The sequence below is a fragment of the Semicossyphus pulcher genome, unplaced genomic scaffold (genome assembly GCF_022749685.1).
Source record: "Semicossyphus pulcher isolate SPU_LCO1_2020_fin unplaced genomic scaffold, fSemPul1.0.p SCAF_11, whole genome shotgun sequence".
NCBI classification, from domain to species: domain Eukaryota; kingdom Metazoa; phylum Chordata; class Actinopteri; order Labriformes; family Labridae; genus Semicossyphus; species Semicossyphus pulcher.
Genome location: NW_027211615.1, coordinates 9555720 through 9579366, shown reverse-complemented (window position 1 = coordinate 9579366; position 23647 = coordinate 9555720). Strand labels below are relative to the sequence as shown.

The 23647-nt window shown below is 43.5% G+C and overlaps 3 protein-coding genes across 5 annotated transcripts; 2 read left to right on the top strand and 1 right to left on the bottom strand.

Annotated features, from left to right (window-relative positions):
• The first annotated feature begins 1101 nt into the window (after nucleotides 1–1101).
• ttbk2b (tau tubulin kinase 2b) lies at nucleotides 1102–10143 on the top strand. 2 transcript variants are annotated; one of them, XM_069657702.1, is made up of 15 exons: nucleotides 1102–1301; nucleotides 1767–1890; nucleotides 2012–2159; nucleotides 2450–2523; nucleotides 2617–2757; nucleotides 2865–2969; nucleotides 3887–3952; nucleotides 4048–4140; nucleotides 4228–4353; nucleotides 4438–4595; nucleotides 4842–5031; nucleotides 5303–5517; nucleotides 5606–6053; nucleotides 6152–6852; nucleotides 8531–10143. In XM_069657702.1, exons 2-15 carry the CDS (start codon nucleotides 1822–1824, stop codon nucleotides 8880–8882), a joined length of 2886 nt encoding a protein of 961 aa, XP_069513803.1. In that variant the 5' UTR covers nucleotides 1102–1301; nucleotides 1767–1821; the 3' UTR covers nucleotides 8883–10143. The 2 variants fall into 2 exon arrangements, with proteins under 2 accessions (XP_069513803.1, XP_069513804.1); XM_069657703.1 differs by having other exon boundaries at nucleotides 1282–1308.
• Nucleotides 10144–11181: 1038 nt separating this feature from the next.
• churc1 (churchill domain containing 1) lies at nucleotides 11182–12820 on the bottom strand. The gene is made up of 4 exons (XM_069657486.1): nucleotides 12654–12820; nucleotides 12285–12420; nucleotides 11630–11700; nucleotides 11182–11523 (listed from the first exon to the last, which is right to left on the bottom strand). Exons 1-4 carry the CDS (start codon nucleotides 12690–12692, stop codon nucleotides 11431–11433), a joined length of 339 nt encoding a protein of 112 aa, XP_069513587.1. The 5' UTR covers nucleotides 12693–12820; the 3' UTR covers nucleotides 11182–11430.
• Nucleotides 12821–12952: 132 nt separating this feature from the next.
• On the top strand, nucleotides 12953–23579 carry znf106b (zinc finger protein 106b). 2 transcript variants are annotated; one of them, XM_069656351.1, is made up of 21 exons: nucleotides 12953–13033; nucleotides 13469–13605; nucleotides 13728–13789; nucleotides 14003–14206; nucleotides 14334–15611; nucleotides 15704–16055; nucleotides 16151–16211; nucleotides 16950–17104; nucleotides 17198–17258; nucleotides 17335–18094; nucleotides 18188–18225; nucleotides 18324–18466; nucleotides 19397–19531; nucleotides 19839–19955; nucleotides 20194–20385; nucleotides 20756–20818; nucleotides 21054–21173; nucleotides 21442–21513; nucleotides 21602–21673; nucleotides 21859–22005; nucleotides 22316–23579. In XM_069656351.1, exons 2-21 carry the CDS (start codon nucleotides 13471–13473, stop codon nucleotides 22370–22372), a joined length of 4224 nt encoding a protein of 1407 aa, XP_069512452.1. In that variant the 5' UTR covers nucleotides 12953–13033; nucleotides 13469–13470; the 3' UTR covers nucleotides 22373–23579. The 2 variants fall into 2 exon arrangements, with proteins under 2 accessions (XP_069512452.1, XP_069512444.1); XM_069656343.1 differs by having other exon boundaries at nucleotides 15704–16061.
• The last annotated feature ends 68 nt before the right edge of the window (nucleotides 23580–23647 follow it).

Sequence of the window (23647 nt, the reverse complement as noted above, 5' to 3'; positions counted from 1 at the left end):
AGTGACAGTAAAAGTCTTTATAAATCTTGATATCTTATTTTGTTCATTTTAGTTTGAATTGTCCATTATATCAGGGTAATAAAATATATATTTTTTCCTTTGTATTAACATCTTAAAAAAAGAGAATATAAGTTTTTATTGAAATGTCTGGGAAAGTTTTGCATTAAAAGTTTTGTTATGTTGATTAATGAAGGGCTGCACAATGGTGCAGTGGTTAGCACTGTTGCCTCACAGCTAGAAGGTTCCTACTTTGAATCCCAGTTTGGACGAAATGGGCCTTTCTGTTTGCATGTTCTCCCCGTTCATGCGTGTGTCCCCACTGGGTACTCCGGCTTCCTCCCACAGTCCAAAGACATGCTCTTTAGGTTTATTGGTGACTCTAATTGGCCCTAGGTGTGGGTGTGAGCGTGAAATGCTGTCTGCCTCTATGTGTCATTGACGGACGATCAATCCAGGGTGTACCCCACCTCTTGCCCAATGACAGCTGGGATAGGGCACTGAACAGGATAAGCGTTGTAGCTAATGGATGGATGGATGTAGCATTTACACCCCTATCTGTCGCACAACTTCACAACGCTGTTAGTCCCACCTGTGGTGCTGATTGACTGATCAATATTCCTTGCGAGGCATTTATTACATCAGTTGTTTCATTGGAGAAACTTTCACGTTATTATGCCAGATAATCCATCTTGTCAGTAGAGTTGACAGATTAAAAGGTCTAGACCCAGGCAACCTTTAAGTAAAACAACTGTCTACTTCTTCCACCAGTGTTAGGCGTTGTGTCACCTGAGGGATGAAGGGTTATCAATATTGCAATATCCTTGCTACGCCCCTGCTGATCTGATGTTTTTGCTTCAGTCAGTGTTCTGATTGAATGGTTATTGAAATTGCTGCAGTGTTCCTTACCTTTTACACTGCGCTATTTGGGCCACAGGTGGCTCTCTGTCTGTACCTGTCGCTCTGTCTTTCATATTATGTTAAATGTGGTGCTGCTTCACCCTGGCAGCAGTGATCTCTCTCTGGGATGCAGGAGTTTGCGGCGCAATCAGGAGAGACTAGCGCTGTGACGTCACCACTCCCACTGTGAGAGGGAGCGCGCGGGGCATCATCATTCCCCATCCATTAGCAGCAGGCTAGCTGGCTAACTGTAGCTAACGAAAGCTATGGTCCACTACGATTATCTCTTTCTTATATTAACAACGCCTTGGAATGACCTGGCTAACTAAGACCACTCACTGGGACTATGGGGACTGTTTGGATTTTAAACACTAACCTGGATTGCATTAGTGCAACGAAGCGAGGTAAGAGGTCAGCGGTTTGCTACCTAACGGTTATCTTAATAAACATGCTAGTTAGCTTGTTTACAGGACCACCGGAGCCGCCGCAGTGAACGCCGTCACCTAGCCAGTTTAGCCCTTTAAATGCTAATCGTCTCAGAGGGCGGTTTATGGAGATTTATGACCAGAGACTGGAGCTGCGCTAGTCATAGTAGTGTTTTGGCAACGAGTCAAACAATCCAGGCGATGCTAGCTGCTATCTTTCTGTGACCATCGAGCACTGATCAGCGTCTTTTATGAACCTTGGAGACGTGAGGTGTAGCTAACCTTTGTAGCCCTGAAACCTAAAGGCATTTTCCACATGTGTCTGTCACGCACAATCAGATTAAATCAGTCAGCCCGTTTTCATCTTGTGCAAGCTCATTAGCATGCAGTGTACAGTGTTTGCCAAAGTGGATATGGATTTTAAAATGTGCTCCCTGTTTTCAGTGAGGGGCTTGCGTCACTGATGCCAGGTGCAGGCTTGTAGCTGAGAGCACTCAGGATGAGTGGGGCTGGAGAGCACACGGACATCCTGTCAGTGGCAGACGTGGTCAGAGACAGATGGAAAGTGGTAAGTGTCAAAGAAGAAGGAGAAATCACAAAATCATATCAGAAAAAATGGCTCTATGAAGGGCAATCAGTTCACTACTATGATACTTCAGTTTGACAGTGACATTTCCCTTTCTTTTTAGGCGAGGAAGATAGGTGGAGGCGGGTTTGGGGAGATCTATGAGGTTTTGGATCAGTTGAGCCAGGCTACTGTCGCCTTAAAGGTGGAGTCTGCTCAACAACCCAAACAGGTGCTGAAGATGGAGGTGGCTGTGCTGAAGAAGCTTCAGGGTGAGTGATGCAATGCTACCACTTTTGTGACTAAAAATCTTCAGAGACTGGCCCTCAAGAAGTTTTTTAGGCAAGGACTAAACAACAAACTCCCCCAGATTATGATGCATTCATTCCCTTTAGTAAGAAGTAGCTATATATATATCTATATATATACATTTGTGATCAATAGGTATACATTTAGAGTAATTTAATCATTTGAAAAATGCAGATTTTGTCTTTTATAGGCAGCACTGCCAATAGTGCTCACTCATCTACCAACTGAAATACATTCTGACTTTCTTTTACAGGCAAAGACCACGTGTGTCGCTTTGTGGGCTGTGGCAGAAATGACCGTTTCAACTATGTTGTTATGGAACTCCAGGTAGGATATTTACTGCTAATGCCAATTAAGTAGTTTATTTGCTCTCTTCATTATAAAAGTGACAGGAAAGACTGATTTTCATCCTGTCTGAAGGGGAGGAATCTGGCAGATTTGCGCAGAACCATGGCCCGCGCCACGTTCTCCGTCTCCACAACTTTAAGACTTGGCAAACAGATTTTGGAGTCCATAGAAAGCATCCACTCTGTAGGCTTTCTGCACCGTGACATTAAACCTGTAAGTTGTAGTAAAACCCTTCATGGCATTGTATGTATGCAAACTGTGCTAAAGTGAGATGACTTAAGCACCTGTTTAACTTGCTTCTCGTGTTGTCAAAATTGTAGTCTAACTTTGCGATGGGGAGACTGGCCAGTACCTGCAGATGCTGCTACATGCTTGATTTTGGCTTGGCCCGTCAGTTTACCAACTCCAGCCAGGAAGTCCGTCCAGTAAGTACTCTCTGTTCACTTCCTTAAAGCATTGTTTAGGCTTCTTTTTTAAATTAGAGGTCCTGCAAGTTTCTTATTCACTAAGATGCTGTATAAAAGCATAGTCTGTCAACAGAGACTTTGCAGGCTAACAAAAAATAACAAAAAATGATCTGAAAGACATTAAAGTCAGATAAAAGATAAAGTAATAAATTAAGTTGAAGACCCACAAATGTTCACATTTCAGACCAAATGAATAGTTAATTCACAGACTCTGACAACTCTCGTCTGACCACTGTGTGATCTTAATGACCCTCATGTGACATTAAAGAGGGGGTGTTATGCTGTTTCACATTTTAGGACATATATATATATATACATATATATGTATATAATGTTACAATGTTGGATGTCCAGACTAAAAGTGGGTGTTTCAAATCTGTAGGTAAAAGTATGTTGGCTTCTCAGCTCAGTCTGCAGGCTGCTGCGAACGCCGGGTTTCACACATTTTTTTTTTTTTTACACGCCTCAGCGGGCTTTGGAGAGCTGGCCAATCAGAAGAAAGTGGGCATGTATGGGCGGGGTTTCTTAAAGGGACAGAGCTGACTTAGTCGTTTCAGGCAGAGGCTGTATGAGGGCCCGCACAGAGCACCAGTGTGAGAAATATAAGTTATTGTAACTGTAAATTATGCTAAGCTACTGAAGTGTAAAATTAGCCTAATACCCCCCCTTTAATGTATGACTGTCTCAAAAGGGTTTAAATGCCCAGGAATGTGATGTGCATTTAAGACTAAAACAGTAGTCCTAAAGCCTTAAACATAGTGTTTATAGTTGCATCAAAACAGGATTATAACTTCATTCACAAAGTCATTTGTTCATACCTCTGTTAAGCGTTTTTTACATGACCATTATTATATTGTATCTTTACACTCTTTCAGCCTCGTCCTGTGGCAGGTTTCAGAGGAACTGTGCGGTATGCTTCAATCAATGCTCATAAGAATAAGGTGAGCATGGCCCAAAAACATATTCTGCTGTAAAGTCTTGTTTTATTATTCCTCTTTATGTGAAATCAATAACACTTGTGTATGTTATTCTGTAGGAAATGGGCCGTCATGACGACCTGTGGTCCCTCTTCTACATGCTGGTTGAATTCACGGTTGGTCAGCTGCCCTGGAGGAAGATTAAAGACAAAGTATGTGCTTCCATTTTCTAGTCAGTATACACCCAAGCACACAGCATGTGTAGTCATTTAACTTTGATTTCCCCCCTCTCTTCTCAGGAACAAGTAGGAAATCTAAAAGAGACGTATGACCACCACCTGATGCTCAAACACCTTCCCTCAGAGTTCAGCACGTTCCTGGATCACATCCTGACCTTGGACTACTTCACTAAGCCTGACTATCAGGTTGGACGTCTCTTCTTTAGCATATTTTTGCACGCACTGTTTTTTCCGCGCTAAATGCTGATGCCTGTGTTTTCTCTGTGACAGCTCCTCATGTCGGTGTTTGAAAATGCCATGAAGAGCCACAACGTGCTGGAGAACGACCCTTACGACTGGGAGAAATGTGATTCGGAAGACATGCTGACCATCACTGCCGCAACAACCACTGCTCAGCAGCTCACCCGCCTCACACCGGCCTACTTGGGGTATAGAGAAAGCTCCCTCCTTCTTGATATACAGCCGTATATTCTTTTAACTGCTGTTAGCTTGTTGTTGCAGGTTCCTATTCAAACGTCTTCCTTCACAGTCTGTTGGACACATGCTGAAATATATAGCTGCAGCTTTATTTAGACCAGAAATCTGCACAGTCAGGCATCCCTGAGAAGTCGCTGCTTTAAATTGTGCTGTGGAAACGAGCTGCAGGGTGACCTTGCCTCTCCTCTCCTCCACAGCATGGCCAACGCTTCAGTGCTGCCGGGTGAGCTGCAGAGGGAGAACACTGAGGATGTCCTGCAAGGGGAGCGCCTCAGTGATGCTGACAACTGCCCCCCGATCCCCACGCCGACCACGCCGGGCGGAGACGTATGGGAAGAGATGGATCGCAACCGGAATCATAAACACGCCCAGCCGATGATCAGGAAGGTCGGGGGAATGTCGTTTACGCTTAACACTAATCCTATATCACTACTGCTGTGGTGTTATTCTTATGTAACTGACTCTCTCTCCTGTGCAGTGAGATGAGTAGTTGAGCTCAAAAGTCTCCCCAAGACTACACTTCACCTAACATAACAGCTAAGACCCAAACAGCCTCTATTACTTAAACCACTCCTCCTGGACTTGAGAAACCCACAAGGAGCCCACATAGTTTTTTCTGAGTGGTTTTAAGTTTCTTCTTGTCGTTCCCTCTCCTCAGGTTGTGAGTGAGGATGAACACAGTCAGAACCAGGGGAACCAGAGCCCAAACACCGGCTCCATGCAGAGTTCTCCCAGACGGGTGCGATCAGAGACCATGTTCCTGGAGCGGGCTGCACCACTCCTCCGAAGAATGAGACACAGTCAAAGCTTGGCCTTTGAAAAGAGACTAGCGCCCGAACCCAAGCCCACCATCGAACGCTTCCTTGAGGCCTAGTTAGTACACATTCAATTACTGTATATACCCTTTTAACAGCTTACATTTTCAGACACTCACTATAATGCCTAAAATGTCTTGTTTCAGTTTGGGCAAGCAGCGTCCAGTCCTCTCTCAAGTCGGCGAGAAGTCCATCCCTGAGCGGTTGCAGTCGCCGTCCTGCAACGAGGAACACTCCGGCACAGCGACCCCCGACCAAGAGGAGGGCGCAGCGAGCAGTGGCTTTGTGGCCGTGAACCTCAGTCCTGTCCCCCAGGAGGGAGACTCTCAGGAGTGGGTGATGCTGGAGCTCGAGCAAGGCAGCGGCTCCGGAGCCTCCAAGCCTCCAGTAGAGGACAAACCTGGGACGCAGATGCCGGCTGAGACTGAGAACCAGTCGTCAGAGCCGCAGGAAGGCCAGTCCTCAGCGGTGCCGAGCAGTCCCGTCCTGTCGCAGATGGCCATGCACGGCACGTGGTTGCTGGGCCACAGGAGGCTGCCGGGGATGCTGGGACAAATGCCCTCAGTCATGATGGGAAGATCTCAGATGGACCAGGTAAGGCTGACTGAACATTTTCTTGTGTATGAACTTAAAGCTGCATTGTTCACCGAAACTAATGAACTCGGTTTCATACCTCATACCTCTCTTCTCAGTCCTCCAGTTATGGCCCTCAGTCCCCCGTACAGGAGAAGAGTGATGTGATACCACTCGAGGCACCTTCTGGTAAATCAGATAGACTCTCAGAAGAAACCTCAAAAGTTGGAGAACGGTTGGAGTTAGCTCCAGTGCCAAGCCCAGCCAAAGGCCCCACTGCTCACCTGACTAACGACAGAGACCCGGAGAGTGATTCTGGTCTGCCCGATCGCTCCTCCGAGCCCAATCAGCAGCCTCAAGCCGACACAGCGGGAGGCGCCATGGAGAGCACAGTCACCGTCTCCTCCTCTCCACCGCCCGCTCTACTCAGGCATAGAGACTCCCCCATGTCCCCAAAACTGAGCCGAATCCCGGTACGAGACCCCACCGCCCCCCTTGACTCTCCGAGCAGGGACCTCAACATGGAGAGGCGTCACCGCTGGAGCAGTCCGGTCCCCGGCTCCCCCACCCACTCGCCTTCCCCGTCTCTGTCCTGTGACAACCTGCCCTGTGCTTTACCCAGAGACAGGCTGACCTCAGAACGAGGCTCCAGGTCTGAAGGTGTAGGAGAGGACCCTCTGTCTCTGTCCTCCTCGTCAGGGAGTAGAAGTAAGATCCCACGTCCTGTGAGCGCCACCTTTGTGCCCGAGCAACTCACAAGCAGGTTTCTGCCTCGACCGCCTCCTGGGAAGCCGCCCATCCGCCCGTGTGTGGACAACAGGTATGATGAATGTTTTTTAAAGGATTCAAATTCCTCAGATGATCAAGACAATTTCTCATTGTCGGATAGACAAGCAGTTTTTACTTCCTGCTATGTGCACGAATAGTGCAGTGAGTGTGTTTTTGGGAGTATTTTACAACCTGCAAATACTCCACACAGACCGAGGGTTTGTAGTAAAGTACAATCGTTAGCTGGAATAAATTAACAGATCAGATTTACAGAACTTAACATATAGTCCAGGTTTCACTCACGCAATTCATGTCCTTTTCTACTGTTATGTAAAGATATTGAAATGTAGACCTGAGACAGTATGTTTGTCCATTTCCAATCTCGGGACTCATCGGCTATCGGCTGAGACGATATCGCCTCCGGGGACAACGGTGAACATGTCGGGCGTGTGGTTTAGCCAGCGGTTAGCGATAATGACTTCCTTTTCCACCTGCTGCATTGTTAACTGTCCAGTTAGCAACTTGAGAAGCGACCGTGTGTTCAGATCAAAAGTGAAGTGAATTTCGCTCCTCTAGATATGTCAGCAAAATAAACGCTGTCATTTCTTAGTTCATTAAATCCCCCAGGAGGAGCGCCCGTTCATCTGTTTCTGTTGAGACTCACAGAGGCTGTGCTCTTGCTAACTACTGCGATATGAACCCTAAAAAGAAATAGATTTTCTTGTGATTGACTTTAATTAATGGGTCTTAAGTATTTATTTATTTTTTAAAATAATTTTCTTGCGGCTTTTGTCTGTATGCGATAGGGCAGCTGAAGAGAGACAGGAAATGTGGGGAGTAGAGAGTGGGATGACATGCACCAAAAGATCGACAGATCTGGAGTTGAACCTGCGATCACTGCATTGAGGACTGTAGCCTCTGTACATGGGGCGCCTGCTCTACCAACTGAGCCAAACCAACGCCCTAACGGGTCTTAAGTTTGCCGAAATAATATCATGATGCAGATTTGTAAAAAGTAAAAATGAAGCTTTGTCAGGTCTGTCCTCAAGAGGACAAATTGCTTGTTTGCTGAACGGAGGTTGGATCGATCATTTCTGATGCACGACACAGCTTCAAGGGAATTTATCTCAAGTTAAATTTTAGATCTAGAACAGATTGTTAGCTGTTAGCATGCAGATGTCTGTTTATAGAGATTAATAAGAAGCTAAATCCTCCTCCGATGACACTGATGGGAGCCTGGATGTCATTACGGCGCATTACGTTCCGCCTGCTTTTGCTCTCCACACGGACTGTTTTTGCTGCATATGCTGCAGCCTGCTGATACGTGATTGGTCAATATTTCTGACTACAAGCGTAGTACAAACGGAAACCAGAACACTTGCCAGCCCTAAAATCCACGTCCCTGCCTGCAGATTCTACATTTCTATGTAGAATCTGTAAATAGAGATTAGTCCATTTCTGATCCTTGATGACATCAGCAGAATTATTGATGGGCTTTCACGACACATTGCACATGAATCTTTAGCTCAAGTTGAAACTGTATGATTTTAGTTATTGTTCAAATGGTGACACCCCTGGTATTTTGTATAGGTATTGTAGGAATTTCGCTATTAACAATTAAACTACAACAGGACTTATTATAACAAAATGATTATTGATATCATAAAAAGAAAGATTTGTAGAGGAATAAAAAGTGTGCTGATGATATTTTCTTGCGTTATTCTCTACAGACGGCGGCGGCTGAGAGTGCGTGCCAGCAGCACCAGCGACGCAGACTTCCTGGCCAGTCTGACTCAGCTGATGCAGGACCGCAGCGGGATGCTCTTCAGCCCTCCTCCTCGGCCCCGCAGCTCCTCCTCCTCCCTGCAGCGCTCGCTAAGCTCCTCCCCCTCCCGCCAGGAGATGCGCGAGGGCGGGGCACTGCAGGGACGCAGCCGCTCTCCGTCCAGCTTCTCCGGCTCCCCTCCCGCCCGCTACGCTCACTCACAAGACAGAGCCGGAGTGCTGGGTCAGTGGGGTCACAGCTCCAGGGGGCGGGGCCTGATCCTCGAGGGGAAAGGCTCAGGCAAAGTGAACCGATGACTCTATTTGACACAAGTGACTGATCCGGATGGTGCAACTGTAGCCAGAGGCTGTCTCAAATCCAGCCCCTGATAGCATGTGTAAATACAGTATTTACTCAAGGGAATGTACTGTATGTAATGTAAAATGTATGATAAATTGTATGTATTTATTTATTTATTTGATGGATGTGTCTCTCAAAACTTGACAATGAGGCTTGATACGTGCAGATGAAAGAAAAAGGTTGAGACAACCTGAAGATTGCCAACTCTTTACCTCTCATTTCACTCCTCTCTTAACGCTCCATGTAGGCCTAATATGAGACCAAAAAGATCATGTTAAACATGAGGGATGTAAAAATGATGCTAATTGTAGATATGTACCATTCATGAAAATGGTATACACTAATGGAAACCATATACTCACATTAAGGACACTAAATAGTAGATGACACAAGCAGTATACCAACATCAGCATTCATGTACAGAACCAGGGCATGCAGCCCCACATGACCTCACTCCTGTAAAACAGATGAAATACTGTATGTAACAATGAACTGCTCATTTGGCATATCACAGTGTAGTAGTGTGCTTTTACTTTGCTTGAAGATATTTGTCATGCAGAAGGCGCCAGCATATTAGAATGTACATGTAAGTGCACTCATACTTAAGTATTGTAAAAGTGCATGAGATTCATCGCAATTTTTTTTTTTTTATCATTTGTACAATCCGCTAAGACATCTGTATTTTTATTGAGCTGCTTCTGAACAAAATGCATCATAATGTAGACCAGCGACGATGTGCGTTTTTGCATCAAGTAGACGGTAAGGGAGAAAAAAAGGGAGAAAAATGGAAGCTTTTCATCATGTCTGATCATTGTTGCATTTTTATTCTAATTGCAATTCAAATATAAATTGAAATAATTAAGTTGAATAAACGCCAGATCGCAAACAAATGCGGCTACAAACGCTTTAGTTATTATGATTAAAGGCTCAGTTCAACCCTTAGTTTTGTTGTGAGGTTTTGATGTTTTGGGTCCCTGACATTTCTGCCAACACCTCGCTACAACTGATTTTATTAGAACTACTTCTGCCTTAAAGTGGTAATCTTGAAGAGCTCAGTTTCATTCTCTTTGGCGACACCTATAGCGATAAACGGTAATTGGGGGAGCACACTTCCCAGATATCCAGACAGTGTTTCATGTGTGACGTCCACGGTTGGCTCCGGTTGTAACTCTTGACTTCCTTTTCAGAGTGTTTGCTTCATCTGAGCGTCGAGTTTGTTTCTTTTTCTTTGGGTTTTCACTTATGTTTGAAGTTGTATCTGTAGTCATCCATCTTTTCTTTGTTCGTTCAGCCATAGTAGATTACTGTTTACTCGCAACACTTGCAGAGAGCGGAAAAGCAGCCGCTTAGCTCCGCCTACCCTCTCTGGCAGACCAACCACTGCTGGCTGATGGAAAACACGTCACTAACTGGGCGCTGCTTGTGATTTTTTCCACCAAAGTCACTACAAACACCCAGTCTGTAATACTGCAAATGCAAAGGCTTTCATCAGTGGGCCATAGGCTCAGTCACCATTGTGCGATAGATAGGGACTTAACAGACATTTATTAAAATGAAAATCTTCGAGATTATCACTTTAAGAAATACAGTTAAAAGCACTGTCATTGATCAGATAAATGGGAAAAGTCACTTAAACCTTCACTTTATATTGCTCAAACCATAACAGATGCTCTATGATCTAATACTCTAGTTCTATTGAAGTCACACCAGCTCAAAGACCGTGTCATCCCCCTGGGAACACTGGCTTGTCAAGTTCTGTTGAAGCAGCTGTTTTCTGAGACAGACGTCACTGTAAGCACAAAGAGAGACTGCTGACGAGCCGGTGACTGAGTGGGGAGCTCCCAAATGACAGCTACCATGACATAAAGGCTCCTCCATCCGTGGAGCTAAATGTGGCCACAAGTTAAACAGCAAAAGTTGAATCAACACAGATAAGCTCTAAAAGGGCCACATTAATCATCCTTTGGGCTTTTATGCTTCACTGACAACTAAAATGTTTTATTATTTAATTATCTGTGTTTTGGTGTATTAGGGATACGTTTTGGCCATCTGCTGTTTCCAAGTACAAAACTACTTTGGGGCAAACTATTTGGCAAAAATAAAAATCTTTGAACTGTATAAGCAGATAAATACTGTATACATTTGTTTTTAAAAATCTAAACTTCAGCTGCATGATAGGGCACCTTATTTTGCCACTCGGACTTTGTGGCATCAGATATGTTGTTAAGCGGTAAAATGATGCAGACAATAAAACACTTAGTATTAAAAAAGGTTTATTGAAAGTACATTGCCAATTGATAGGCATTATATTTATTGTTTATACAGAGGAGATAAAAAGTGATGTATCTTTAACATCCAGTAGTTTAGCCAAGGACTTAAAATATGTTGCATTTAATTGAAGATGTGTATAACATTTTGAATGGATGATTAAAATCGTTTGAACCCGAAGCAAGCAGCCGATCTAAAAATGTAATCATGATCTGCTGGTCTGGTGTTGTTCGAGGTCTAGAAGAGAGGTGCAGACTGTCTGGGGTCATCTGGCAACACACTGATGGAGTCCTCTGCCTTTCCACACAGCATGCAGAGCATTGTGTACTCCTGCACAACACAGAACAGACTTAACAAACACACTAAAAGACTAGACAGCTAAATGTATCCACAAGTTTGACCCTTTTTAAAAGGCTACAGCGTAAAGATGCCTTACCTGATATTCATCGACAACGCTGAAAGTGTATTCGTGCCTGGCGATGACATGGTCACAGTTTTTACACACATCTGGAAGGACAAATGGACATTGGCGGATTAGTTTTTAAACTTACTGTGGCTGACTCTGGTAAAAATTCCTTCTTCGACAGACCCTTTGCCAAGAAGCAAGATACACAATATTGCCAAAAGAAACATACACCTTACAGGATGATTAATATCTTCATTATAAAAGGCTTCCCCTAGATTTTAGAACCTGACTACTACTACTAATTTGGTCTCATTCAACCACAAAAGCATTAGTAAAGCTGCCCACTAATGTTAGGCAACAAGGCCTGGCTTAAAGTGGACACTTAATCACAGTTAATCCTAAAAGATTTATCCTTATTATTTTCAAAGTAGTTGTTTAGTCTATTAGCAATAAAAACAAAACAATGCCCATCACAATTTCCCAAAGCCCAAATTGACATCCTCAAATTGCTTATTTTGAGTCCAATCAGTCCAAAACCAGAAGACCCTTTATTAATAACATTAATCATAAAGAAAAATTACTGTATTACTGAAACAATTCTTACGTTATCTAAATTGTTGAAAATAAATTTTCCTTCCACCGATTATTTAGACAAAATGACTGGAAGCAAATAAGAGTGACTAACGGTCATATGTGACTATCTCCTCTCCATCTTCATCCTCTGTGGCTTTATTGCTGATCAGCACAAAGTCCCTCTGATGGCAGTGGACACAGCCCAGGTAATTCATCAGGTAAGAGCCATTCTCCAGACAAGTGTTCCCCTGAGCACGAAGAAAGCACAGGAATACTTATTTCGACACCATCACATTGTTGAACTGCTCTAAGTGTACTATTAAGCATTGCACAGGCGGTTGGTAACCGCACTAAAGTTCAATACGCTTTACTTATAGCTAGCTAACAACAACTTTAGTACATGCTGGTTAACTTATAGACGTTTGTGCGTCGAAAAAAGTAATGCTAACGTTAGAGGGGTCTCCCAGATGACTCAACTTACCCGGTCCGGGTATTCTTTTTGCACACAGCCGTTGCACATTTTAACTTGAAATGTATATATTTGAGTACGTCAGTTCTTAAGAACAGACTGTAAACAGAACAAGGAAGGATTTATTTTTTTGTTAAAACTCCTCTTCCGCACAGAATGGTGGTCCCTGCATCTCATTAGAACTGTAAACACCCTCAAAACCGGAAATCAGTAGAAACATCCTCGACTCACACTTATCCGTACTTTTGTAGATCGAGGGAAACCGCCCACTCTCTAACTTCCGTTGGCGTCTTTAGCGAACGATTGGTTGACGAAGACTCAGCGTAAATGACGTAGGCAAAACATGGCGGTTCAGCAGTAGTTGAGTCTTGTACCCATGTGAAATTTTTCTGGTAAATATTATATATTTACACTTAGAACGTAATATTTTATTCGTTATGATTCGCTAGGAAAGTACCATTATTCCGTTAACTGTGACTAACGGCTTAGTTAGTTAGTTGTAACGACAAAGACCGTCAATGTGCAGCTGTTCAATACTCCTCAAACGTGTTTAGTTAACATTTCAGTGGACGCTGGCTGGTTCTGTCTTTGCATTCACGTTTTGCTGCTGTTTTAAGCAGTGTAGTATCGGTTATTACTTGTGTCAAGCATTCACCCATATGTTTATATAACGTAAGTGCCAGCAACACTCTCTATAGTCCATAATATATGGATTTAGTTTAGTGATGTTATTATGGTATTGAGACTTTGGCGTTGGGCTTTCTTTATAGTTAATGCAAGTGCAAATCTTTATTTTCTAATAGTTATCATATTTATTGTTTCACTAGAAATGGAGAAGACTCAAAAGCGCCATATAAAGGCGGGTAAACCCCCTGTGACAAAGAAGAAAAAAAACAAAGGAAAATTTCCCCGGGGGGCCAAAAATATCTACTGTGTTCTGTGTCGCAGCTCGTACGCGAAACATGTAAGTGGTTTTAACTGTATCAAAACAATCAAATTAGTAGCATGTCTTTCTAACATTCCGTTCCTAAACATGTAGCCCTTAAAAATGTTCAATATTCTTTACTATATGACTCTTAACTACAGGAAGCTCATGAGCATATGCACAGCATGCTGCATCACAGAGAGCTGGAGACAGTGCTGGGCACGTGAGTATAATTTTGTCAAGTATTTATTAAGATAACTTTTTGTGCCACCTGAATGTGTTTTAATTCAAACTATGTGTTTTTTTTCTTAAATCACAACATGCATTTACCCCAAACTCATTGCACCATTTTTTTCTCTTCAGATCTCGAGCTGAGTTGCTCGAGCTTAACGCAGATACTGACAAAAAATGTGTTTGTTTTTATGATCTTCCACAGGGGTTCATATCATGACTGTCATGTGTGCAAGGCAGTCTCACTGAGTTTAAACGAGTATGCTCAGCACATCTCTACCTCTCAACACAATGCCAAGTTGAAGAGCTTGATGTTTAAAAATGTAAAGCCCCTCCCTCTGTTAAATATTTTGGGTAAAGAGACCCTGGACCGGATCCTGGACAGGAACAAGAAACTGAAGACTCAGGAGTAAGAATATTCAGTTACTGACTCCAAATGGTGATATTAGATCCTGCATTTTATTCTCTGTAATATTAAATGGACTGTATTGTGTTGTTCTGAATCTCTGGCGTGTAAATGTCTTTTTCCAACACAGGAGGAAAGCAATGAAAAAGCACAGAAAGAGACTGAAACAGCAAGCTGGTCAGAAGCGTGTAGAGAAGCTTCAGGGAGGAAGTGGAATAAACACAGTTGTGTCCAAAACGGTACAGGAACAACGACCAAAACAAGTGAACATGAGGATACTCAAGCAGATGCAGGGAACCCACCAGCAAGGAAGCAACACCGCTGTTTTTCAAAATAAAGAGAATAAAATGTCAAGTCTGCAGAGACCTACATTTCAAAGAGAATTAACTCAGCAGAATCAAAGTGGAAGATTATCTTTTTCGCCAGAAGAGCCTGCGGGTCAAACTTGGACTCAACCAACTGTCCGGGACCAGTACACCCAATCAGTTCAGCAGATGAGGTTAAATGGCAACTTTTCTGTCGGCAATCATGGCAGCAGAGCCAAAATTGAGAGCCCCCAAACAGATAGAAGACCACACAGCACCCAAGGAGGGGCGAGTAACCAGCCAGAACAAAAAGCATACCCTGTTCACAGCCAGACTGACTATTACAATGAGCACTACACTAGTGGAACAGACAGCGACTTCACCAGCGATCATCTCCCTCAGAGTGGAGCCTTCATCTTTGATCAGAATGAGAGTCTGACATCTTCTCAGCCAGGACAAGGAGGATCACAAACAGCTAAATCTGCTTCAGCGAACAGATCTGAAAGCTCATCTCCCATACGTGACGTCGACGTTAATTCGATGCTACGGCAAATCAGAAGAGCGCTGGGCGTGAGGGAGCCGTGCAGAGCGGATCGTGAAGCCCGGAGGCAGAACAGTGAGGCGGGCAACCGGGCAGCTGATCAAGGTGGAGCTGAGAAGGAGCAGCCAACAGGTGGAACCCACATTCCCTCTGCTGCAGCTACCTCTGTACAATCCTCACATGTCAACTCCCCTTCTCCTGCATCCCGTTCTTTTCCTTCAAGTATTCCCCCTGCTAAGCCGAAGCAGATAACCGTCACAGTGACACAAGGAATGACTCAGCAATATGAGAGGAGCTCAATGGTTGCAGGTAGCTCTAATGGACCTTCAAACAGCAAGGAGAGCGACTCTCAGGTGGCCCACGACAGTCAGACTTCACTCTCATGTTCCAGCTGGGCTGCATCCTCAAAGCCAAACATGAACATCACCCGGAAGGTTCGAATTGCGCGAAAAGCAGCGGGAAATTTGCTCGGCTTATCGGGTCCTCAGAGTAAGCCGAGCTGGAGGCAGATGTACGAGGAGATGAAAAGGAAGAAGCTGGAGAGGGTGAAGGGAATGCCAAGGTAAGTGTCTTCTCTCCATAACCTTAATTTAAGCTTTTGTTTGGCACAAAGAAATTATACTTTTTCGCTTTTTTAATTCTATTCGGTAACAGGTTTGGAATTCACTTGACGAACAGGGCAGAAAAAGAGCAGTCAACACGAGCCGAGGAGAAGGACATGCCTCTTTCAGAAGGCTTCCACTGGGAGTCCTTCCCAGACAGCCCCTCAGCTGCACACTGGGCTGGACTACCTGCTCCGCTACGGGACACAACAGTCAATGACTCTCACACAGAAACACAGTCAGATTCACAAGTGCAGGAGCCTTCGAAGCAGCCCGGTGCAGCTCAGGAAAGCTGCAGCGATCAGACGGTGGAAGCTGCCCCTGTGAAGGTGGAACCAGACTTAGAGGACGACAGCAGAGATTTGGGAAGCACCAGTAGTGCCAACAAGAGGAAACCCAACATGGTAGCAGTGAGTAGTGTGCGGTGTAGGACAAAAATAAAGCATCCAGCTTGTTGATACATTTAGTGTTGGAATTTAATTATTGTTTATTCTTACAGTATGGGGGTGTTTGTGATGAGCAGCAGAGTGGAAAGAAGAAGAGAACAAAGTCACAAAAGGGTAATTCTGATATTTTGTGTGCTGTTTTTTAATAGAATTATTTATACGGCTACCAGATCCATATTGTGTATTTATTACATATGTAGTACATAGACATATACGTCCATGGTATATAGTTACACAGCTGTTTGAAAACAGCATCATTAAAAAAAGTAGCGTCACCGCACTCCCAGGGAACCAACGATTCATTGATACGAGTGTTTGTCTCAGATCAGAGCGATTGCATGTGATATAAGACTGGGGTCAAACTCTTGTCCCTCTTACATTATTCTTTCTGAGGCAGTGTGCAGGATCAGGGTGTTAATACCACTGCTGCAAAATACTTCTGCTAATGTGATTTGAAAGTCTAATGTATTGCCTCAAATGATGTCACTTGAGTCGGCATGAGTTGGGGCTGAGGAGTACAAATTTGCTGCTGCCTGCTTCTCGTTTCTGCTTAAAGCTAACGGTTAAAAGTTACTTTACAACACAACTAAATCTCAAATCCAAACTATCAACAGTCAAGCAGATTTGTGGGTAATGTAGGCGTCAAGGGGGAAAAATGCATTAGAGGAAAAAGACAATTGCATCTTCAGCATGGACTTTAAAACATAAAAAGACCTGGCTATCTTGAGTCCAACAATATAGCAGTGTTATAACATAATTGATTATGCACTTTTAAGGCATTATCTGCTCAATAGTGTTTGTAAATGGTTTCAACAAAGCATCCAATAATGTATTTTTCCATCTGCTCTGTAGACCAGGACCAGATGGACCAGCTGCTGACCGTCTCTCTGAGGGAGGAGGAGCTCAGCCACTCGTTACAGGACCTGGACAAGTCTCTGGACCGGGCTCGCATTGCCCTGCAGGCTGCGTACACAGAAGTCCAAAGACTGCTGCTGATGAGACAGCAGGTACCACCACCAGTTAAGAAAGTATCACATACGTTATTGTTTAACATTACTACAGGACCCTAACATGATCATTATTCTTTGCTGCTGTTCTAGTGTACTTCTGAGGTCAACAGTCTGAGGGCCAAGCGCATTGAGATCCTGCAGGGGATGCAAGGTACAGTAGAGTTATTCTTTGCACCTAATGACTTCATGTGCAGCAAATAATTAAGCTCTTCCTTTCTGTTTTTCAGGAGGATACTCAGGAGGGTCTAATGCAGCAGAGAAAGCTAACAGCTTCTCTGCAGGGGCTGCAGCTGCTGTGGTGCAACCACAACTCTCTCCCCTTCCTTCCCCTGGTGCTTTCCCCACCGCCTCCTTCCAGCAACCACCACCAACAAACTCAGCGTCTTCCATCATCCAACCTCATACAAGCCCCCTTAACCTGCCGGCCGTTCCATTAAAGCAAGAAATGAGCCAGCTGCCTACAGTCTCCAACCCTGATGCACCTCAGGTTCCTGTTACCCCTCCTGGGGCCCTGTTTCCCTCTAATCTGCTCCCTTCGCTGCTGCTCACATCGCCACACTTAGCTGCTCCTACATCGTCTGTTTCATCTTTCACACAGCTCAGGACAGAGTCCTCCACATCAGCGATTACCTCTCCTAAATCATCCGCCGGGCTACAGGAGCAAGTAGCAAGGGAGGGGTTAAAGGACTGCGTACAGACGGTGAGGTTAGTGAGTGAAGACGAACAGGAAGTCGATTCTGAGGAAGAAATTCTGACAGCAGTAGAAAGTGTACCAGCTGTCACGCTGGTGGAAGATGGAGGGGACGAGAGTGACGACTCTGTCGAGATGATGAAGCCCTCCAACATGGTGGTCATTGATATCGACGAGTCCGACAACGAGGAGGTCGTCTCAAAGGCTCCCGTCCACAAAGAGCCTCCTCAGAAGTCTGTCAGTGTGGAGTTCAGCTCTGCAGGCACAAAGACGAGTCAGCAGATTCATGCTGAAAGGTGAGGTCACTTCTGAAGATACTGTGGTACAGAATCCTAATCTTTAAGATGATGCTTAAATTTAACCAACTTTTCTCTCTCTCACCCACTCAGAAAAGTTCAGCCTCCAGTTAAAGAGGAGGCTCCTCTCGGTGAGTGTTATCTCTTGCGTTACTTAAATGCCTCCAGGACATTTGTAGATGCAAAGATAAGAGAGATTTAAAAATGTTAATCACTTTTTGTTTTCCAGAGTCTATTGAGGTGTTGGATGAAGAGGATCTGTACTTAGGGCCTTTCATGAATCACACCGGCGCTGTTCTCGGCCTCCAAGTTCACGAGGGACGCTTATACACGTGTTCAGGGGACAACACAGCACGGGCCTACAGTCTGATGGTAGGATGACAATGGTACACATTTTGTGCCTGCTGTCTACTGTGTCCTACCTGGGACAAAAGGCAGATATAATTTAAAAAAAATATCCCTCTGTATTAAAGGGCCGGTTTGCTGATTTTCAACCTCAGTCCTATCATGCTCTTATGGGGAGCTAATGCCATTATGGTGGGGGAAAAAATGCAATTTGGAGGATGCTATCCACTTCTCCACTGGGCCCTGGAAAACCTCCGCCAGACTACGTAAAACGTGTCACCTGGCGGAGGCCAGGGAGCTCACTAAACTACACTTCCTCAATCTAGGACGCCCGCCTTCGATGTCATGTCTCGTTCAAAATCGTCAGGTTTGAAATGTAGACTGCAGACCTGAAGATTTTTTAGACGATCCACCGGTATATTCTCATTCTATTTGGGATTCTGTACCGCTCTGAGTTATTGCCTGCAGCGATCAATGTCCTTGACTGGAAAACAGTAGTATTTCACTCCATCGTCTCACTGGGCCGTTCCTTTCAGAGGGAGGGGCGCAATGCATGCTGGGTGTTGTAGGAATGTAGAATGGGCGAAACCACGAGCTGTTTGTACAACTTTCTACACAGCTATGGTGGCAATTTCAAATATTATAGCTATTGATTACAGAGAACACCAGCTTTGACTGACAGTGGCTTTTTCCAGAGGAGAATTGCTGCTCCATGAAAAAATAAGTAAATGAAAAGTACTGATAAATACTGATCATCAAAGGAAATTGATTAATTGATGAATTAATACATACATACAATACCTCAAAATATATTCAGAAACTAAAAGTAAAAATTGCATTTGAAGGCATTAAAATTACAATGTTTTATTTAATGGGATCAGTTTGTGTCACATACAATATACAGCATGTCTCTTTATATAATAAGCTATACATACATATTTTTCTCTCTGTTTTCAGAGCAACGAGTGTCAAGCTGTGTTTGAGGGTCACACGAACAAAGTCAACTGTCTGCTGGTGGCGTCCCCGCCGAACACGCTGGCGCGCCTCTACACCGGATCCAGTGACCAGACGATCCGCTGTTACAGCATAAAGGTAAGAAAAACATGCTGAACAAAACAATCTGTCCGTGCAATTTGAATTAAAAATTGTAATCATGTAACACTTTTTGTCCCTGAAGAGATTTGCTGAACACACACTTCACTTCTGTGTCTTCTGCTAGCATACAGTGTGTTGTCCTTTTGGCTGCTGAGATTATTTACCTTCATGAATGTTTTGTTTCAGTGTGATTCCTTGTTGTTATCATTAACATGTCATTTTTATTTTTCTAACTTTAGTACTGCTCCCTACTATTGTTTTCTATTTTTTGTTTTAATTAGTTGATGTATTTTTCCTCCTGCAGACTAATAAATGTCTGGAGCAGATCTCTCTGTCAGACCGAGTGCTGTGTCTGCACGTTGCCTGGAACACTCTGTTTGCTGGACTCGCCAATGGATCAGTGGCCAGCTATGACTTAAAGGTGAGTGAAATGATAACTTGACTTCTCTGTGTTTGTTATGCTCTGACATATGATGTAACTTGAGCCAATCCTCATAACTGGCTTTATTTCAGTCAGATTATTTAAAGTGCTCTGTAGGCTTTAAAGATTGCTCTCAGTATCTGTATATGCAGCCACTCATTTTGCTGTGTCTGCCCGTAGTTATCAGCTCTCCCTCTCTCATATTCTTCCTCCACTTTGTCCTGCTTCCTGTCCTCAGACTCTAAAGCAGTTGGATGTGTTTGAGTGCCACGGCCCGCGCGGTGTGAGCTGCCTGGGCACAGCTCAGGAGGGCGCCCGCCGAGTGCTTCTGGTCGGCTCCTACGACAGCACCATCAGCGTGCGAGACGCCAAGAGCGGCCTGCTGCTGCGCTCGCTACAGGGTCACACCAAAACTGTGCTCTGCATGAAGGTGAGGATACGCATCCATCTTTAAATACTACATCTGTTTATCTTTAAAAATGTGTTTGTTCTGATAAGAAAGAGTAAACATTTGGAGATTTTATCTGTGTTTGATTTGTAAATACCAAATTCAGGCTTTAAATAGTTGTAATAAATAAAAATTCTTATATCTTTATTTAGATTTACTCCTGCAGATGCTTCTCAAACATGCTCAAGTGACTAATTACGACTTTTACATATTCCTGTGCTGTTAATTAGTTGGTTAGTTTTACAGACTTTCTCCTGAATTGCTGTATTTTGACTGAAATTTAGCTCTTCAATTAATAGATTATCGGTTATATATCAGGTGTACTGATTTGTGCCTCCTCTCTTGTCCTCAGGTGGTGAATGACCTGGTCTTCAGCGGCTCCAGTGACACATCTGTTCATGCCTACAACATCCACGTAAGTGTGAAAGCTTCCCACGAGTTTAAGTTATCCCAAAAATCATTGGACGCGTACTTACAGGCTCTTCTTATATGGTCTCTGTTTGCTCTCGCTGAAGTGGCCGATAAAGATATTATGATAATAATTAGAAGGTTACGATAATATAGATTCATTATTTTGCAAAGTATATAACATTTTATTCATGTGGAGTGCTTTTTGATTCTGATTTTTTTCCTCCCATGTTTATTCACAGACGGGGGAGCTGATTCGTATCTACAAAGGTCACGGTCACGCCGTCACAGCAATCGTCATCTTGGGGAAGGTGATGGTGACAGCCTCTCTGGATCAACTGATCCGAGTCTACGAGCTACAGGTACATTATAACTCAGTTTTTATATTTAATGTTTCGTTCCAAAAGTGGACACAACCTGTTTTAATGGCTCTATTCATTATAGAGTCTTTGCAGTGTTAGAGCTGAGGTACAATCTTGCATTAAATTTAATTGAAGCCACCATTTAAAAAGATCTTAAACTTGACTTTTTTAAACCTGCAGATATCTAGTGTAATATTTTTTAAACTTGTATTTCTTGTATATTATGAATTCTCAACCTATTAATCACTTTAACCCTGTTTCTCTTTAGTCACATGACCGCCTGCAGGTGTACGGGGGTCACAGTGACATGGTGATGTGCATGGCCGTGCACAAGAGTGTGGTACGTCGAGTGATCTAAACTTGCATGAAAGAGGATCGTCTTTTGAAAACTTCATGTTTTTAAAATTACCTTTGTTTGTCGCACTCAGATCTATACAGGCTGTTATGACGGCAGCGTTCAAGCTGTGAAGCTCAACTTGATGAAGAACTACCGCTGCTGGGTAAGAATCTAATACACACAGAGTCAATCTAACGAGATTTAGATATTTTAGAAGACAAAATTTAGATCTGTTTGATGCACTTGAAGGAAAAAAATCCAACTGTCTTCTTCTTGAATATATTTAAAGATTTTTGTTTATACCTTCTGACTGACTTCACGTCTTTGTGACCTTTGACCTCCGTCCAGTGGCAGAATTGCTCTCTGATCTTCGGCATGGCGGAGCATCTCGTTCAGCACCTGGTTAGAGATCACAGCAACCCAAATCTGCAGACGGTGAAATGTCGCTGGAGAAGCTGCAGCACGTTTTTCTCCAAACAGCAGATGGTCAGACAGGTAATGAACCAAAACTCTCTAAACAGTCTAAAAAGGAAAGCGACCGTCAGCGAGGAAAATCAAGAGTTACAGCCGGAGCCAACCGTAGACGTCTGCATATGAGGGAAGTGTACCCCCGCAATCACCATTTATGGCCATAAGGTGCCACTAGAGAGATCGAAACTGAGATCTTCCAAATTATAACTTTAAAATATATTCCAAATAACAGCTTCCTGCTTTCCTGACACCCAGCACATAACATAACAACATGAATGCAGGTTGAACATCAGCATGTGATCAGTTCATCAGTGTGGTTTGTGTTGTCCTGCAGGAGCTGCCTGAACACATGAAGAGCCACGTGGAGAAGGACAGTGAAGTGCAGCCCTGACGGCAGCGATGCAACAGATGAGGCTTTGTCCATTACAACACATCAGCTGATGTTTTTCTGGGGTTTTGAAGTTCTTTCCAGGATTCTTAGTTTCATTCTCCATTCATCTTGTTCACACTGTGTGACCTCTGTGACAGTGAGGCCACTCGTTGATCCCTGACGCTGTCATACGACAGGACTGTGACATTCAGTCTCTTTACACTTCATTTCATTGGTTTTTCATCAATTATTAGCAGTTAAATGATCCATTTCTCTATGTTCGGATCCATTGGTCAACATTTTTCTTCTTACTGTGAATACATGACATAGCTTTAGACAATATATTATACAGTAAGCCTTCATGTCATGAGCACATGTGCAGCTAAAACTACGCTGCACGTCAGAGTAGCTTTTGCACAGAAGCTCACTTCAAAACTTACTCGAGTAACATCATTGGAGGCAATTTATCAGACTTTGTGCAACTCTTTGCAGGAGCTGCAAATTGTTAGTTCGACCTTTTTCACATAAAAAACTGATGTCAAACATTTGAGAGGTTACTCTGTAAAGATGATGCCTGAAACCGCCTGAAAGCTCCTCCATTCCCACATCCTAAGACATTGAAGAACATTACTAATTGTGGTATTGATCAGGGCTTTTTCTTCTGGAGATCAGAGTCTTTAAGGATTGTCAGGAGGATCAAGTCGTTTATAAGAATTTTACATCTGAGATTGTCCTCAAAACTGTGTCAAAGGGAGATGGAATGACAGCTCATGACCCAAGTTTTTAAAATCTACAAGCTTATATTTAACAACCTGTACTTTCTGTTTAAATACAACCTGTACCTCTGCCTACCCACTGGCTTGTCATCGTACACTTACATCCTGTTTTTTGACCTGATCTCACATTATAGTAATAATTGATCCTTAATTACTTCCCGACTCAGACTGTTGTCTCCTGTCACATTTAAGAACTTAATTCCTCATGTGATGACAGTTTGATTGCAAAAATCTGTTTCCCATCATCATATGAGCCAGTCATTAATTTAACACTTTTTCACATTAACCAGAGAAACCTTCCAGCTCTTATCCCCTTCATCACTCTGAAAACATATTTTGAAACTCATCTGTCTTTCCCTGCAGTGTAAGAAAGTAGTCCAAAGTCTGTCAGGAGAGTAACTTGAAGATTGATGCCTTAAATTTTGTATGTAATATTGCACAGTGTGTATTTGATCGTGTTTAATACGTACTGTATGTGTACAGCAATAAAAACACAAGTATACTTCAGTGTTCACCTGCA